This window comes from Phyllobates terribilis, unplaced genomic scaffold, assembly GCF_046119375.1.
Source record: "Phyllobates terribilis strain yellow unplaced genomic scaffold, ASM4611937v1 Scaffold_1__5_contigs__length_1240528914, whole genome shotgun sequence".
Taxonomy (NCBI): Eukaryota; Metazoa; Chordata; class Amphibia; order Anura; family Dendrobatidae; genus Phyllobates; species Phyllobates terribilis.
In genome coordinates this window covers 457,895,010-457,913,878 of record NW_027362761.1, presented here as the reverse complement: position 1 = coordinate 457,913,878, position 18,869 = coordinate 457,895,010, and the positions used below count along the sequence as shown (strand labels likewise).

At 43.0% G+C, this 18,869-nt stretch overlaps 1 protein-coding gene across 1 annotated transcript; it reads left to right on the top strand.

The window, feature by feature from the left end:
- The first annotated feature begins 4,991 nt into the window (after positions 1-4,991).
- LOC141268006 (SCAN domain-containing protein 3-like) lies at positions 4,992-8,668 on the top strand. The gene is made up of 2 exons (XM_073680299.1): positions 4,992-6,756; positions 8,631-8,668. The coding sequence occupies exons 1-2, from the start codon at positions 4,992-4,994 to the stop codon at positions 8,666-8,668; spliced, it is 1,803 nt and encodes a 600-aa protein (XP_073536400.1).
- Positions 8,669-18,869: the final 10,201 nt, after the last annotated feature.

The window sequence follows — 18,869 nt, the reverse complement described above, 5'->3', positions numbered from 1 at the left end:
GCTGTCACCATAGTTACCCAGTGCCCACTCAGCGACATGTAACGCCCCTGTCCATGCCTACTCGTCCAAGTGTCTGTGGTGAAATGCACCCTGTCACACACAGAGTTTCTCAAAGAAGCGGTGATGTTGTGTGCGACATGCTGGTGGAGCGCAGGCACACCTTTCTTTGAGAAGTAGTGCCGACTGGGCATCTGGTAATGGGGCACTGCGACGGACATAAGGTCTCGAAAATCCTCTGTGTCCACCAGGCGGAAAGGCAGCATTTCTGTAGCCAAGAGCTTGCAGATGGTGAAATTCAACCTCTTAGCTTTCTCATGGCTAGGAGGAAATGGTCTTTTACTTGTCCACATCTGAGGGACCGAGGGCTGGCTATTGTGCTTAGACGGGGTTGATAAGGGTGTCCCCGGCAAACTGCCGGTCTGTGAGGAAGATGCAGGCGGACATGTTAGGTTGCCTTGATCCAAAGGTGGTGCTATCGATGTCGGACAGCGCTCAACACCAGCTGGTGTTACCACCTCCAAAGAAAATGATGACCTGCCAATCACGCTGGCTGTTGCGGGTAAAGAGGTGGCAGGTCTGCGCCCCAAAACAGGTGTGATTGCTGTCCCCCCAGTCACAGAGGATGAAGAGGCCGCGGATGCACAAGATATGGCAGACGGTGGTTGGCCCGGCCGGCTAGGCCGCATTGTAGCACACTGAGCTTCCCACTGCAACTTATGCTTCATGTCCATGTGCCGGTTCATGCATGAAGTACTCAAACTATGTATTTTTTGGCCTCTACTTAGCTTTTGCTGACAAATGTTACAGATAACACGAGTTGGGTCATCTTTATCGATCTGAAAAAATGCCCAGGCTATGCAAGGCTTAGCACCCATGCGACCTGAAGAGCCACCACGACTTGTGGTGAGAGGCAGAGTTGTGTTTGAGGATGCAGTTGTTGACGTGCTTCCAGTACTACGTCTCTGTCCAGGAAGGCGCAACCTGACCTCGTCGTCACTAGCATCTTCCTCCACCTCCTCTGCTGACCTCATCTCTTGGCTGACTGTGGGTTGACAGTAAGTGGGATCTCCAACCTCATCATCATCACCCTGTGTGTTATCACACCCGTCGTCCTCAGAGCCAACCTGTTCCTGCCCTGACAAAAAACTAAAGTTGTCGCTCCAATCAGGTATTTGAGTCTTATCATCGTCTTCCTCATTGTCTCCACCAACAGGAGTTACAGTTTGGGAATGAGGGTCTACATTATGGTCAGAACCTTCTGCGTCTGGTCCTGGATCCGACTCATAAAGATTCTGGGCATCAGTGCAGATCATTTCCTCGTCTGGATTCACAGAAGTGCTGGAGTCGACCTCTGATTCCCAGGCTATAGTATGAGTAAACAGCTCTGCAGACTCAACCATCTGTTCTACCTCATACTCAGACGGGCAGCTGGAGATTTGGGAGCTGTGAGGAAGCAAGTGCGATTTGGGTGACACCTTTGAGGACTGGAGTATTTTTGATGTTGAAGTTGATGTGGAGGAGAGCCCACTTAAAGGAGCACTTGATATCCGTTGAAGCACCTGCTGTTTTTGTGCCTCATCTGGAATTTGTAGCGATTGGCGTGGCCGTAAGAAAGGGATCTTATCACATTGTCCGCTAAAAGAAGTAGACATTTTAGTTTGGCTGGAAGATGGTCTTTCTTCTGCAGATGTTACTGTTGCTTTAACACCTACCCCACGGACACAACCTTTTTTCCCCTTCCCAACACGCCTATTCCCCTTTCCACCAGCAGCAGGCCTTTTTCCACTCATTTTGGTGGTTAACTAATTCACAACTCTGGAGTTGTTTGCACAAAAAAACAATGGATGGTAACCGAGCAGAGCTGAGTGGCCAAACTGTGGTATTAGGCCAAAACTATTGGCTGGGTTAGATGCAGAAAAAAATTATATTCAATTTGCAACCTGATGGAGGTCAGTATAGATGGACTAATACAACAAGTCCCACACACAGCTAGAAGCCCAATATTTTTTCAGAGGTAGATGCAGAAAAAAATATATTCAGTTTGCAACCTGATGGAGGTCAGTATAGATGGACTAATACAACAAGTCCCACACACAGCTAGAAGCCCAATATTTTTTCAGAGGTAGATGCAGAAAAAAATATATTCAGTTTGCAACCTGATGGAGGTCAGTATAGATGGACTAATACAACAAGTCCCCCACACAGCTAGAAGCCCAATATTTTTTCAGAGGTAGATGCAGAAAAAAATATATTCAGTTTGCAACCTGATGGAGGTCAGTATAGATGGACTAATACAACAAGTCCCACACACAGCTAGAAGCCCAAATATTTTTTCAGAGGTACTGTAGATGCAGATAAAAATTATTTTGAATTTGCAACCTGATGGAGGTCAGTATAGATGGACTAATAGAGAAAGTCCGACACACTGCTAGAAGGCCAAATATTTTTTCAGAGGTACTGTAGATGCAGATAAAAATTATTTTTAATTTGCAACCTGATGGAGGTCAGTATAGATGGACTAATAGAGAAAGTCCGACACACTACTAGAAGGCCAAATATTTTTTCAGAGCTAGATGCAGAAAAAATTATATTCAGTTTGCAACCTGATGGAGGTCAGTATAGATGGACTAATACAACAAGTCCCACACACAGCTAGAAGCCCAATATTTTTTCAGAGGTAGATGCAGAAAAAAATATATTCAGTTTGCAACCTGATGGAGGTCAGTATAGATGGACTAATACAACAAGTCCCACACACAGCTAGAAGCCCAATATTTTTTCAGAGGTAGATGCAGAAAAAAATATATTCAGTTTGCAACCTGATGGAGGTCAGTATAGATGGACTAATACAACAAGTCCCACACACAGCTAGAAGCCCAAATATTTTTTCAGAAGTACTGTAGATGCAGATAAAAATTATTTTGAATTTGCAACCTGATGGAGGTCAGTATAGATGGACTAATAGAGAAAGTCCGACACACTGCTAGAAGGCCAAATATTTTTTCAGAGGTACTGTAGATGCAGATAAAAATTATTTTTAATTTGCAACCTGATGGAGGTCAGTATAGATGGACTAATAGAATGATGCTATGCCCAAAAGATTTTACTTCACTAGGTGCAGTAAAAAAATTGGTATTCTATACACAGGTGGTATATCTTGCAACACAGATAGGCTACTCCACTGACTAACACACTCTGCAATAGGCCAAAAAGGATTAGCTTTGCTAGATTCAGCCAAATGCTGTGAAAAAAACTTGCACAGCACTGGCACAGACCTGCCTGGCAATAACTGATAGGAACTGATGTAACCTAGTCCTGAAAAGGACTCCAATTACAATTAGTCTTTACTCCCACAACCTATCTATTTAAGAGCACAGACCTGCCTGATAAAAGTCGTAGGAAATGCTGTAACCTAGTCCTTAAAAGGACTGCAATCACAACTATTCCCTACTCCCAAGCTATCTGTATATTTGTGCGAAAATTGGCTTGAAATTAACAAGGTATAGCGCATACAGCAACAGCGGTGCCGTCTAACACGCAGCTGCAGCAGTGAGAAAATGGTGGCGACGGGGAAAATGGCTTGGTCTTATAGGGCAAGGACATGTGACATACACTGCCAATGACACATGCCCTTGCTTGTGTGAAAAAAAGCACTTCGCTCCGTGTGTGCGCTGCTGATAGGCTGACAGATTGCACCTCCCCACTGTAAATGCGGGAAAGAGAAAAAAAATGGAGATCTTCATTGTTCCTGCAGAGATCCATCCCCTGCCCCTCCCCCCACCCCGCTGTACACTCAAACTGCGTATTAACATTAATTTTCATCATTACTGAGAAAAAATCCAGTTATGATTTTGGTGCACGAACAGTTATCGAACATAACCTCGAACAGCCGAATTTTTCTCAAATTGTTCGTGTTCGCCGAACGGCTCGAACACCGCCCAAAACAGCTCGAATTTGAGATTGGCGAACAGTTCGAGTAGAACAACGCTCATCTCTAGTCCCCAACCGCCGGTCCGCGGACCAGGACCGGGCCGTTGGGGTTTTTCAGCCGGTCCGCGGCGCCGCTGACAGCTAGCTCCGCGGCCCTGCGCCTGGTCAGAGCTCGCTCTGTGTGGATTTATAATGTTTTCTGCCATAGCCGTGACAGCTCGCAGCTCCCGGCAGAGAACATTATGCAGGACGGGGTGGGGCGTCGGGCGGGTCTTAGTGACGCAGCCCTCCACAGCACAGCATGGTACCTGTTGTACGTCACGGGGCGGGTCTTAATGACGCGGCCCTCCTGCACAGCATGGTGTGTTCCTGACGGGGTGGGGCGGCAGGCTCTCCTCACTGACACGCCCCCGGCAGAACATGTTATGTGGGGCGTGCTGGGGCAGCAGACTGGCTTCAGTGACGCGGCTCCCGGTACCGGTGTTCAGTGTGTAGCACTGCTAGGCAGCAGCACTGTATACACTGACGCTCAATGTACAATGCTGCTACTTAGCAGCGCTGTACACCGAGGTCCCGCCAGCATCCTCCCCATACAGCACTGTATGGTGCATATAGCAGTGCTAGTAGCAGTGCTGTACACTGAAACTCAATGTACAGTGCTGCTACTCGCAGAATGTGCTCAGGCAGGAGCAGGGACAAGCAGGTCATGTGTGTCCAGCTCTCCTTCCCCTCCTGCTAGCTGCGAGTTGGAGGGGGAGGGGCTCTGGATGCTAATGGGCCGCTAGATATGACGTCAGGTGTCCCACCCTTATGACTCCTGTGTTCTGGTGTCGTGCGGCCCAGCAGCAGATTTTCTGGTTAAAGTGAAAAAAGCAAATAACAGTGAAAATTCATAGCAGCAGTGGCTGTGTCCAGTAGCAGCAGTAGTGGTCATCATCATCAGTGCCCGTCTCCAGTAGCAGCAGTAGTGGTAGTCATCATCATCAGTGCCCGTCTCCAGTAGCAATAGCCATCTTTCTGTGTTAGGGGCCCACTACGCCTTCACCTCTAACCCTTGTAAAATGAGTAAAAAACAAACATCACTGAAGAGCTTCATTGAAAAGGAAGAAAGACCCAATGAGACAGATGAAGACTCCATGACTGCTAAAAAAAAGAAAGCTGCATTTAAAAGAAAATACAATGAGTCCTACTTAAATTATGGGTTCATCGCAACTGGCGATTCACATGCCCCAAGCCCACTCTGTCTGATATGTGGCGACCGGCTATCCAACGAGGCCATGAAGCCTTCAAAACTGGTTCGCCACTTACAGACCAAGCACCCTGCATCAAAAGACAAGCCTTTGGAGTTTTTTGAAAGAAAAAAACGCGAACACGAAGGACAGAAGCAATTATTGAAGGCCACCACATCAACAAATGTGTCTGCTCTGAGAGCATCATTCTTAGTGGCTAACCGCATTGCCAAGGCTAAGAAGCCCTTCACTATTGGTGAAGAGTTGATCCTGCCTGCCGCTAAGGACATTTGCCAGGAACTTTTAGGAGAGGCTGCGGTTAAAAAAGTGGCACAGGTTCCTCTTTCAGCGAGCACTGTCAGTAGACGAATTAATGAAATAGCAGAAGACATCGAGGTACAATTGTTGGAGAGGATTAATGCGTCACCATGGTACGCAATCCAGGTTGACGAGTCTACTGACGTTGACAACAAGGCAATGATGCTGGTTTATGTGCGATATATTTTTCAGGAGGATGTGCATGAGGATATGTTATGTGCATTACTGTTGCCAGCCAACACCACAAGTGCAGAACTATTCAAGTCTTTGGATGATTACATATCAGGAAACCTAAACTGGTCATTTTGTGTCGGTATATGCACAGACGGAGCAGCTGCCATGACTGGACGGCTTTCTGGTTTAACTACCCGGGTCAAAGAGGTTGCGTCTGAATGCGACTCTACGCACTGTGTCATCCATAGAGAAATGCTGGCAAGCCGAAAAATGTCACCTGAACTTAACAGCGTTTTGCAAGATGTGATTAAAGTTATTAATCACATAAAAGCACATGCCCTTAACTCACGTCTGTTCGAGCAGCTCTGTGAGGAGATGGACGCGGAGCACAAACGTCTTCTCCTACACACAGAAGTCAGATGGCTTTCTAAAGGTAGAGCACTGGCCAGAGTTTTTGAGTTACGAGACCCGCTTTATAGACTTATTTTAGAAAAAGAATCGCCACTTGCAGCACATTTCAGTAGTAAGGAATGGGTCACAAAACTTGCTTACTTATGTGACATATTCAACTTTTTGAACGAACTTAATCTGTCACTTCAGGGGAGAATGACAACTGCCTTCAAGTTGGCAGATAAAGTTGCTGCATTTAAAGCCAAACTGGAAGTGTGGGGACGGCGAGTGAGAACAGGGATATTTGACATGTTTCAAACATTAGCAGGAATTTTGGAAGAGACCGAGCCTGAGCCTTCATTCTCCCAGCTGGTGCATGATCACCTATCTCAGCTTTCAGAAGAGTTTGAGCGCTATTTTCCGACCACAAAAGACCCACGAACTAGGAAGGAATGGATTCGCAACCCATTTGTGAACAAGCCAGGTGAATCGACCTTGTCCGTGCTTGAAGAAGACCAACTGCTTGAGATTGCAAATGATGGTAGCCTTAAAAGTATGTTTGAGACTTCAAATCTCCCAACATTCTGGATTAAAGTCCAGGCTGAATATCCTGGGATCGCCACCAAAGCACTGAAAACTCTGCTTCCTTTTCCAACATCCTATCTTTGTGAAACTGGGTTTTCTGCCATGACAACAGCAAAAACGAGATTACGGAGTAAACTGGACATAAGGAACACACTTCGGGTTTCACTGTCTCCCATCACCCCTAGATGGGACCGTCTTGTTGCAGGAAAACAAGCCCAGTGCTCCCACTGATCCAGGGAAACAAGCCTGGTGCTCCCACTCATTCTGAACCTATGGTAAGTTGAATCACATTCTCATTATAAATGTCATAATTATATGATAAGTATGCACTAAGCTCCACCCCTCCATAACCCCACCCCCATATGACCAAAGCCCCGCCCCCACCCCCACCGGGCCATGGAAAACTGGTCTTGCTTAAAGCCGGTCCCTGGTGCAAAAAAGGTTGGGGACCTCTGCTGTAGAGTGTAAGCTCTTATGGTCAGTGGGGTCATCTTTTTCTCTCCTGTAAAGTGTAAGCTCTTATGGTCAGCTAGGTTCTCTCTTTTTCCTCTACTCCTCGTGTATTTTTCGAGCAATTAGAAACTTTTCAGTATTGAAATTTGCACACATTTATTCACAGCAAATCAAATTTTGGGGGAAAATTTGGAGAAGTTGGCGAATTCAAATTTCAAAAGATCTGGTTATCTCTAATTACAGATAGTTAGTTAGGCATCTAAAATGTGGTCTGCCTGAGTAAAAAGCGTATTAAAAGACCGCCGATCAGCAAACAAGTTGTTTAGTGTCACTGGTTGGGTAATGGAAATGGATGTTTTGACATGGCCACAATATCAGATGTCAACAACATGTTACACTATGTGAGATATATTAGCAAGTTTAAGTACTGTGCTCTGTTACTGAAGACGTATTAATGTAAAACTATAGAACTCCTTCAAGTATTCTTTTCCAACTCTAATTATTTTATTGTCAGCCCAGTATAGTACTTCACTGAAAAGGCCATTTGTGTTTAAGTGAATGCTAATTATTTGTACTGAGTTATCACACAGTTTATGATCCCTTCTGTGGATTAAGGGCTCTAAGTTCGTCTAGACAGAATAGTTAGCAAAATGACAAAAGGAAACATATAAGACCCTTGGGAAGAATCCCTTCGCTCCATAAGCAATTAATGCCTGCCAGGTAATGGAATTTAAGTTTATACTAAATCCAGCAGCGCTTTGACATTTCAACTGCCTTTTAAACACATTATCTTAATGAATAAAGACAAATGAACTGTGTTTATACACAAGGAGGAATAGCATCCACTCCGCTTTTACATTGCTGTGGCTTTACCTTTTGCAGTGGTCGCAATTATCATCTTCTATTAATAATATAAAATGAAAGGTGGCCTTTTAATAGTGTTTATCTCAGTTTAGTGCATTTCATCCTGATGGATGTGTGTTAACAAATTCCATTCCCAAAGAGCTCTAATCTGTATGCAGAGATAAAGCAAAAGCATAGAACAAAATACAGTATTGCTGAATAAGACACCAAACAGTCCATTTGTCTAAATCCATCTGTAGGCAAAAACATAAAAGCAATCTATCATTATCTTGATGAGCAAGCTACAGCTTGTGCTAACTGCATAGCCCATTGCTGTTATTTTCTAAGAAAATGTCCTTGAGTGGACTAGGAAGAGATCAGTCTGAGTGGATTTACAAGGCTCTTTTTTCAAATGTGATGTTTTTGCATCCATAAGGGATGTTTTTCAAGGACTCTCTAGGCATTCTGCCAGCCACGAGAACACTTTGAAAAGAAACATTGCAGCTTTTCATTCCACATATCCTCTTTAATGATTTTCCTCTAAATAGTCACTTCGTTTAAGATTCCTGTTTTTGAGTGTTTTTTTTTTTTTGCTGGGGATTTAACACACTTTTTATAATCTTTATATCAGAATATTAAGTTACAGGCCATGTACAGGAACTTTCTTATGTGATTTGTTATATCGTTGATGTGGACCTGTCATTTTAGGTGTCTTTAAACATAAGATTTTATGTGTTTCTAAGTGAAGAATAATGTTTTTTTCAGGTATTATATGGCATGTATCCTGGTTTTTCACCCCGCAAGCTCTGTCTCTAATTTTCAGTTGTCTCCGAGCTAGTGTGGACACAAGCAGCTATGGCAAGGATGTCAAACTCAAGGGTCAAAATTAAAAACTTGGATAAAGTCGCTGGCCAACCTTGGCATTTATAACATTAATCACAACAGAAAAAAATATGGGGGGAGAGAGTAGGAAAAAATTGGTTAGAGGAATCTGCCTATGGTAGGGAGTACCCAAATACAGGAGAAGTTAGGGTTGTGGAGATGGTAAATAGCAATATGCAGGGGAATTCAAAGGGTGGGGTGACTCTCAAATAGAAGGAAATATATGGAAGTAGAGAACATGAGAAGTATATTAACTGCATTGAAACAATAATATTAGCAGAGTCAAGATGGTAGGAAGTGAACATAAAGAGAAAGATTCCAATATATAGGGAAAGAATAACAATGTACAAAAAAACAAAATAGAGAATACATGACCAAATAGAGCAATAATATAAATCATGGCATGAGGGCACTGGCTCAATAACATACCTGTGGTCAACATGTGGGGGAGATAGAGGGTAGTAGGCATGATGTGCGCTGAGATGTAGGGGAGTGCACGCTAATGTAGGGAGAAGAGGAGCGAACTTCCGGCTCAAGTGCATGTGCAATATTAGCGGCGCATGCACTGTCTACCAGTGGGCCAGCTCTAGCAGACATTTCATATTTCCCTCCACTCTACATTAACAGGGAACGTTAATCTGACACCCAGGGGAGCTGCCAGTCCACCTTTTTTTGATCAAGACAGATTTTGGCAGTTTTTAGAATTAAATGATGAGTTCAGGAGGCAAGGGGGAAAAAAGAAATGGCTCATAAATGGAGAAAGAAGAATATTTCTATGACAGAATATACTGCAAAGGTTCTACATCAGTAGGACAATATTTGTTTGTACTACTGGTGTAGTTAACAATTTACACCTAAATATAAAATACAATAACACAGTTCATGTGCTCGATGCAATAATGTTAAAACAACATTTAGTATATTTAGTATATATTAAAACTGTACTGGACTTCCTTATTTGACACTTTAGTTTGTCTTAAAGTGGTTCTTCAGGCAGCCTCCCAAAAAGATTCTGTGAATGAGTTTAAAAATGCAAGATACAGAACTTCCTATTCCACTTCAATTAACAAAGATTCTTTGATTTTAAGATATTTGTGTTGGTCCCTGGTCCTGGCAACATCACTTTTGGCTAATATCTAACACAGGAGTGAATTTTGTGTCAGTCCTAATCAGTTCTGTGTGTGAAAGGGACTGACTGACTGGCTTAATTCTATAGCTAAGCCAACCCCTTCTTATTCTTTGCATTGGCTGTAACAGATGAGAAGGCAGGCTTAGCTATAGAAATGAGCCAGTCAGTCAACTAGCCCCCTTTATGCACCACAATGATGGCATGACAATGTGGCGCCCCTGTTGCGCATTCGTGCCACAGATCCTAGAGGGGTGCATAGATGGATTTCTCCACAAGAGGCCCTCACTACATGCAAACACCTCCACCTTCCACCTCATACCAGCAGAGGGAGCCCTGATAGGGATATATAAAGGGAAGGTGGAGCCAGGCAGCTCAGTCAGTGTTCAGTCTACAGAGAGACAGGATGTAGCTGCAAGCAGGCTGCTGTGTGAGGCAAACTAGGCCTCCAGCAGCCCTGACGCCTAGTGAGGGCCCCGAGCAGCCAAAGGCGAGTGAAAAGTGAGTAACATAGGGGGCAGAGGAGCTTAACCAGCTCACCCCGAAAGCATATACCGGACACCGGGTCCGAGTTTACAGGGATCTCTATGACCCAGTAAGAAACAACCGGAATCCCTGGTGAACAACAGGTCCCAGGTTCACCAGAAGCTGATACGTACCAGAGCCAGGAGTCACGGAGGCCCCGCAAGCAGGGAGAGTGATCTCCAACAAAAGGCCCTACCACAAGGTCAGCAGGTGCAAGATAGAGACTAAGTTAAGCCCAGCTCTAAGCAGGTCAGAAACTTACTACACAAAGGCAAGAAACAGGAGGCCATATACCCGCTCACTGGGGAGAATCCTGATATGCACCCTTCACCCTACAGTGCTCCGGATTGTGCCTTGAATACCACCAGTAAAAGGTACTGAAGTGACTATCGTGTCTGTCCCTGTTCTTACTCTGACCCGGCTGGGTCACCTCTGTCCTGCATCCCTGCATTCCCTGTACCTACGCTGCCCTGAGGCCCAGCTCCACCTGTGGGGAGCTACACCATCTTAGCTGCCGGAACACCGGCCTCAGAGGACTGCTGCAGCGCTGGTGGTCCTCACCAGAAACCGCAGGTGGCGTCACGAACATTTACAAACCTATTATCCCAATATACATTCCCCTCTTTTCAGTTGTCCGCCCTGGGCTACGGACCGGGCCAGCCACTGTGATATCCCCCAAGCATCTGAGGGCCCAGCTGCTGAGTACCCCACGGCCCCGGGGGCGCGACAACAACACTGAAAATGGCAGCAGAAAGTAAATCTCCTGGATACTGAGAGCAATGCTTCAGCGCTTTTGTTAAAGCACCACTCGATCATTTTTTTTTTACATTTCAGCACTGGAGCGGTGCAACTAATCTAGGTTCCCTGATTAAAATATAATAATACTCACTAGCTGCCATCTTTAGCTGTTCCCAGCGCCGCTCTGGTCCTGTGCCGCTACTTGTAACTGAATGGAAATCAGATGTAATGGTCACAAGCTCTCAATGTAAGTCTATGAGAGCCTTGTTCTGGCCTCGTTCTGGCTCTCATAGACTTATAATGAGTTGTGACTTCTGTATCGTCCAACAAACACAGGAGCAATCCGGCAGGTCATAACCTGCAGAAAATCGACCTGAGTGGCACTGAGAACAGGAGAAGATGGCAGCTGGTAAGTATAACACTAGGGGCAGGGAACTTAGATAAGTAGCACCACTCCAGCGCTGAAATAAAAAAAACTGGCTTGGTGCCTTAATTGAACTGTATTAAAGAAGTTAGCTATTGGTGGCCGCTCAGAGGCATCACGTGACCCCGCGCTGATGTCACGACAAGTGAGGCGCGACTCAGTGCTGGGGTTCCCGCAGTGGCTGCTGGGTTGTGGGCGGGTTTATTTTACCCCCCGCTTCACACCCAGCATCCACCACGCACTTTCCCAATGAATGGGGAGAGGCAGAGCGCGTGGTGGATGCCGGGTGTGACGCGCGGGGGGGTAACCCCCCCACAGCCTGGCATCCACTGTGGAACCAGGAAGACAAAGACCCCCGGCTGCTGCCAGCACTTGTCGTGACAAAAGCGGATGTCAGAGCTGGCTGCAGCCGGGGGTCACGTGATGCCTGTGAGGGCCACCGATAGCGCCGCTCACAGGCATTATCTGCAACGGAAGGTATTTACAAAATCTCTTAGGGGCCCCGGGGGGATACATTGAGGGGGTAATCTAAAGTAGTGGACAACACCTTTAATAAGGTCCATTTTGATTAGAAAAATATATAGCTTTATTCTTTGTAGCTGTACAACCTCTTTAAACATGTTCACACCTTCTACTTGTTAACATGCTCATATTGCGTTCACATATGCTATACCATAACACGTAACCTGAAATACTCAATACAATAGAACAGGATATTGGGAGCTCATGGACATTTACACATCCACATACATACACAGACACACATGTCAGATTTGCTCTTATATTTTAGCTTCCTTCTACAGAGGATTTGTCTTTACTGGGGAATGTGCCTTATATAAAAAGAAGAATGGCTTAAAAAGGTTGTCCCCTTTCTGAAAATATGGGTTCCCGAGTTTGTTATAAATGCAAACAAATTGTGCTTTACTCACCATCCCTGGGTCAACCATTGAGTTTCCACTGCTGCTCCCTGCATCTGATACTGATACTGAATCAGTAAATTCATTGGTTCTGAGCTGTGCATTTTGTCTACATGGGCAAAACTGCTGAGTTCACTGATTGGCTGCAGCGCTGTCAACATGAGGTCAGCACGGCGGCCAATAACAGATACCAGGAGTAGCTGCGGTGACTCAGTGCTGAATCGAGGGATGGTGAGAAAGAGTCGTTTGCTTTTTGTATAACAAACTTTGCCAAACTGTGGATTTTCTGAAAGGTGACAACCCCTTTAAGATACATCAATATGTACCCCTCCTGAAGTATGATAGTGAAGTGCTCACGGGTTGCAAAGGCAGCCAGAGGTCTAATAAAGGTCCCCAAGTCTGTCATCTTAGTATACCTATTAAAGGGATTGTCCACTACCTGTACAATCCATTTTTACATTAACTAGTCCCTCTTGTAAAATAAAAACACCAAAAACACCATAAACTCACCTCCTGTACCAGCGCCATTTCAGCTTTGTAAGTGCTGGGTCTCCTGGAGTCAGTATGGGAGGTGTGTATATGGTGTTTCTATTTTAAAAAGGGGACTACTTCATTTAAAAAGGTGTCCAGGTGGTGGATAACCCCTTTAAGTTTTGTCTGTAGACATAAACTTTTAGAAAATTGCATGGTTATTGTTTGAACAATAGTGTCAGGAAAACACGCTCAAAATTAATGTAAAGACTAATTTTCTAATTGACTGATCAAAAAATTATACAGGAAAACACCTCAGAAGTTTGTCGCTAATTACGCCATTACATAAACCAAATTTATTTTGTGGTTTAGAAACTTTTCACATCTGCCTTAACAATTTTTAAAACTATCTAGAAATAGGTCTATGTCTAAGAGGATTATTAAAATTCACCGAATGACATATTGATAAATCTTCCTAAATATATTCAGGAAGTCCACTTATAACTATAAGGTGGAGCTGCAATAAGGAGTACTGGCTGTCAATAACAGACAAATTTTCAAGAGAGATGCCAGCATAACTTTTAGTCTTCATCTCCCTCCCCACAAACACTGTGGATAACATTTGTACCCATGTCAACCAAAGGGAAAGAGTAATTAAAATGAAATAAAAAACTAAGAAATAAAATAATAAAAGTAAGACCTTCTAAAAAATCCCATCAACAAAAAAAAGTTTTTAGAACCCTCAAAAATATATATCTTATTATCCAAACAACCCCTTTAACACCTTAAAAACCCAGCTGTTCTTTGCTTTTGCGCTTCTGTTTTTTCCTCCTCTTCTTTCAAGAACTATAAGTTTTTTACTTTTCCTGGAACATAGCCATATGAGGACTTGCTTTCTTTTGTGGGACAAGTTGTAGTTTTGAATGACACCATTACATTTAACATTCTATATACTAGAAAAGGGGGAAAAATTCCAAGCCAGGAGAAAAAAATGCAATTCCACCATTTTTTTTTTCAGCATTCATTTTATTGTAAAATTACTCAAAATCATGATTCTCCATGACAGTACAATTACGGCGATACCAAACTTGCATAATATTTTTTTAATTTAAAGGAGTGGTCCGAGTCAAACTAAACTTCATTATAAATCTCTATATATTTAGTGACATAATCTAAGCTATTTTCTAATGTGTTAAAAATTCCCTACCGCTTCTTCCCTATACTATTTAACTGTTATTGTATTTTTTTTCCTATTTCCTGATGACGCTTTATTTGAGAGTCCCAGTGCGATCTGCACAGTGACAATGTCTGCTCTGTTCTCGGCTCAGATCAGTAATCATTATTATCAGCCGACATCAGACTGGTTATCAGGTTAGCTAAAGCTGACAATGAATTAAGGCTTGCAAGAGATGTCAAAAGCAATAAAAAAGGATTTTGGGGGTATGTCAAAAGTAAAAGAAAAGTCAAAGATGCTATAGGATTTTTACAGGATGAAAATGGAGAAATGGTAAGAGAGGATGTTGAGAAGGCCGAACTTTTTAATTCCTATTTTGCATCTGTTTTCTCTCAGAAAGAAAATGTAACATCAACTGATCTTCACTGTCCTTTTAAAGGAATAGAGGAATCCAAGTTATCTGTAAACAGAAAGATTGTGAGGGAATATTTAGCTAACATAAATGAGTTCAAGTCACCAGGTCCAGATGAATTACACCCCAGAGTACTGAAGGAGATCGTAGAAGAAATTTTAGAACCACTCTCCATAATCTTTGAAAATTCTTGGAGAACAGGAGAAGTCCCAGAAGACAGAGCAAATGTTGTTCCTATCTTCAAAAAGGGGAAGAAGGTGGACCCAGGGAACTATAGGCCGGTGAGTCTGACTTCTATACCAGGAAAGATCTTTGAACAAATTATTAAACAACATGTATGTAAGTACATGGATAAGAATGAAGTGATTAACCAGAGTCAGCATGGGTTTGTAACTAACAAGTCATGTCAGACTAACTTAATTTCCTTCTATGACAGAATCACTGACTGGGTGGATCAGGGAAATGCTGTAGATATAGTATATCTTGACTTCAGCAAAGCATTTGACAAAGTATCTCACACCATCCTTATTGAAAAAATGACCAAGTATGCAATGGACCAGGCAACTGTTAGGTGGATTCATAACTGGCTTAGTGATCGGACTCAAAGGGTGGTTGTAAATGGCTTCACATCCAGCTGGGTGAATGTCTCAAGTGGGGTACCACAGGGCTCCGTCCTGGGACCTGTATTGTTCAACATCTTTATCAATGATTTAGATGAAGGAATTGAGGGTAAACTGATTAAATTTGCTGATGACACAAAGCTAGGAGGGATAGCTAATACTAGAGAAGAGAGAGAGAGGATTCAAAAAGACCTAAATAAACTGGAGCAGTGGGCAGCAACCAACAGAATGGTTTTTAACAGGGAAAAATGCAAAGTACTACATCTGGGCAATAAAAATGAAAAAAGCAGATACAGAATGGGAGGAATAGAGCTAAGCAACAGTACATGTGAAAAAGACTTAGGTATACTAATAGATCATAGACTGAACATGAGTCAACAGTGTGATGCAGCAGCAAAAAAGGCAAATACAATTCTGGGATGTATTAACAGAAGCATACAGTCTAGATCACGTGAAGTCATTATCGGTCTTTACTCCTCTTTGGTTAGACCTCATCTGGAATACTGTGTACAGTTTTGGGCACCACATTTTAAAAAAGACATAGACAAACTGGAGCAAGTTCAGAGAAGAGTGACCAGAATGGTGACTGGTCTGCAAACCATGTCCTGTGAGGAACGGTTGCAGGATTTGGGAATGTTTAGCTTGCAAAAAAGAAGACTGAGAGGAGACTTAATAGCTGTCTACAAATATGTCAAGGGCTGTCACATTGTAGAAGGATCATCTTTATTCTCATTTGCACAAGGAAAGACTAGAAGCAATGGGATGAAACTAAATGGGAGGAGACACAGATTAGATATTAGAAAAAACTTTTTGACAGTTAGGGTGATTAATGAGTGGAACAGGCTGCCACGAGAGGTGGTGAGTTCCCCTTCAATGGACGTCTTCAAACAGAGGCTGGACAGACATCTGTCTGAGATGATCTAGTGAATCCTGCTTTGAGCAGGGGGTTGGACCAGATGACCCAGGAGGTCCCTTCCAACTCTACCATTCTATGATTCTATGATTCTATGATTCTATGGTATCAGAATACCCGTCACTCTATATGACTGCAGAATTGTGAATTCTCACAGCGTTAACACTGAGTGGTGTGAGGATTCTCCAATGCTGGCGCCAGGAGTGGGCAATCATGTGACTGCAAGTACAGTGAAGGAAAAAATTATTTGATCCCTTGCTGTTTTTCTAAGTGTGTCCACTGGCAAAGACATGAACAGTCTATAATTTTAAGGGTAGGTTAATTTTAACATTGAGTGATAGAATATCCCCCAAAAAATCAAGAAAATCACATTGTATAAATTAGATAAATTTATTTGCATTTTGCAGTGAGAAATAAGTATTTCATCCCCTAAAAACCATTATGAGTTCTCCTACAGATGAGTTAGACACTCCTTATCAGCTCGTTACCTGCATTAAAGACAGCTGTCTTTCATGTCACCTGTATAAAAGACTCTTATCCACAGACTCAATTAATCAGTCAGACTCTAACCTCTACAACATGGGCAATACCAAAGAGCTTTCTAAGGATGTCAAGGACAAGATCATAGACCTACAGAAAGCTGGAATGGACTACAAAACCACAAGTAAGACGCTGGGTGGGAAGGAGACAACTGTTGGTGCAATAGTAAGAAAATGGAAGAAATACAAAATGACTATCAATCGACATCGATCTGGGGCACCATGCAAAATCTCACCTCGTGGGCTATCCTTGATCATGAGGAAGGTGAGAGATCAGCCTAAAACTACATGTGGGGAACTTGTTAATGATCTCAAGGCAGCTGGGACCACAGTCACCAAGAAAACCATTGGTAACACATTACGCATTAAAGGTTTAAAATCCTGCAGTGACCGCAACATCCCCCTTCTCAAGAAGGCACATGTGCAGGCCCGTCTGAAGTTTGCCAATGAACACCTGAATGATTCTGTGAGTTATTGTGAGAAGGTGCTGTAGTCAGATGAGACAAAAATTGAGCTCTTTGGCATTAACTCAACTGGCCGTGTTTGGAGGAAGAGAAATGCTGCCTATGACCAAAGAACACCATCCCCACTGTCAAGCATGGAGGTGGAAACATTATCTTTTGGGGGTGTTTCTCTGCTAAGTGCACAGGACTACTTCACCGTATCAATGGGAGAATGGATTGAGCCATGTACCCTAAAATCCTGAGTGACAACCTCCTTCCCTCCGCCAGGACATTAAAAATGGGTCGTGGCTGGGTCTTCCAGCAAAGAGGAGTGAACCAAAATTCCTCCTGACATGTGCGCAACCCTCATCATCAACTACAAAAAACGTCTGACTGCTGTGCTTGCCAACAAGGGATTTGCCGCCAAGTATTAAGTTTTGTTTGCCAGAGGGATCAAATACTTATTTCTCACTGCAAAATGTAAATACATTTATCTAATTTATACAATGTGATTTTCTTGATTTTTTTTTTGGATATTCTATCTCTCAATGTTAAAATTAACCTACCCTTAAAATTATAGACTGTTCATGTCTTTGTCAGTGGGCAAACTTACAAAAACAGCAAGGGATCAAATAATTATTTCCTTCACTGTAGGCGATTACTTCTGGCCACATTCCAAATAGATGTGTCTGGCATCAATACATTTGCACTGAGAAAGGCTAGTCGGCATGTGACTGCATGCATGCAAATCCCATACTTGCGGCCACACACCCTCCCATTCCCAGCACTGGAGAACCCTCACATCACACCGTGTGCGTGATGTGAGGTTTCACAAGTCTACAGTCTCATAGCATGACTGCAGACTTGTAGCCTTAGGCTGAACAACTCCTTTAAGGTGCTTGAACCTGTGATATACAGGGTGGTTCAAAATAGGTGGACAGAAAGTGTAATAAGGTTAAGAAGGGGGAGATTTATCAAACATTGTGTAAAGTGAAACTGGCTCAGTTGCCCTTAGCAACCAATCAGATTCCACTTTTCATTCCCCACAGACTCTTTGGAAAATGAAAGGTGGAATCTGATTGGTTGCTAAGGGCAACTGAACCAGTTTCACATATCTAGTTTTCACAGATTGATCTCCCCAAAATCTGTTTTCTTTTCAGATAATTCAGATAACACATAATGGCAAGTAATTTAAATACAGATCAAAGAAAATTGATTTTAACAGAGTATTGGAAATCTCAAAATGCTGAAACCGTTAGAGCAAATTGGGTTGAAACATTTGGTACTCAAGCCCCATAGAGACAAACCATTTACCACATTTTTGACAAATTCAATGCAACTGGCTCAATCCTTAATGCTCCAAAAACGAGTCGACCCAAAACAGTCTGTACAGAAGATAATAAAACAACTTGTTGCTGAAACATTTGTTCAGAGTCCAAAGAAGTCCACCAGAAGAGCCTCTTTGGAATTGACAAAAGCTTCTATCATGAGAATCCTGAAATTTATTGGGTGGAAAGCTTATCGTTCCCGTCTAATTCTTGGTTTATTGGAGGATGATCCAGACAGGCGGCTGCAATTTAGTGAGATTATGCTTAACGAAATTGAAGAAAATCCAGTAATTTTAGAAAACATTATGTGGAGTGATGAAGCTTCTTTAAAATTATCCGGCCATATTAACAGACATAATTGTATTTACTGGTATAATGAGAACATGCTTTTAACATTACAGCAACAACTAAATGAGCCTGGTGTCAATGTTTGGG

What these genes read in the sequence shown, in the direction of transcription:
- LOC141268006 (XM_073680299.1), top strand. Translation starts at nt 4,992, where the DNA reads ATGAGTAAAAAACAAACATCACTGAAGAGCTTCATTGAAAAGGAAGAA. An exon ending in AGCAAAAACGAGATTACGGA is followed by an intron (nt 6,757 to 8,630) that starts GTAAACTGGACA and finishes CTGTCATTTTAG; the next exon opens with GTGTCTTTAAACATAAGATT.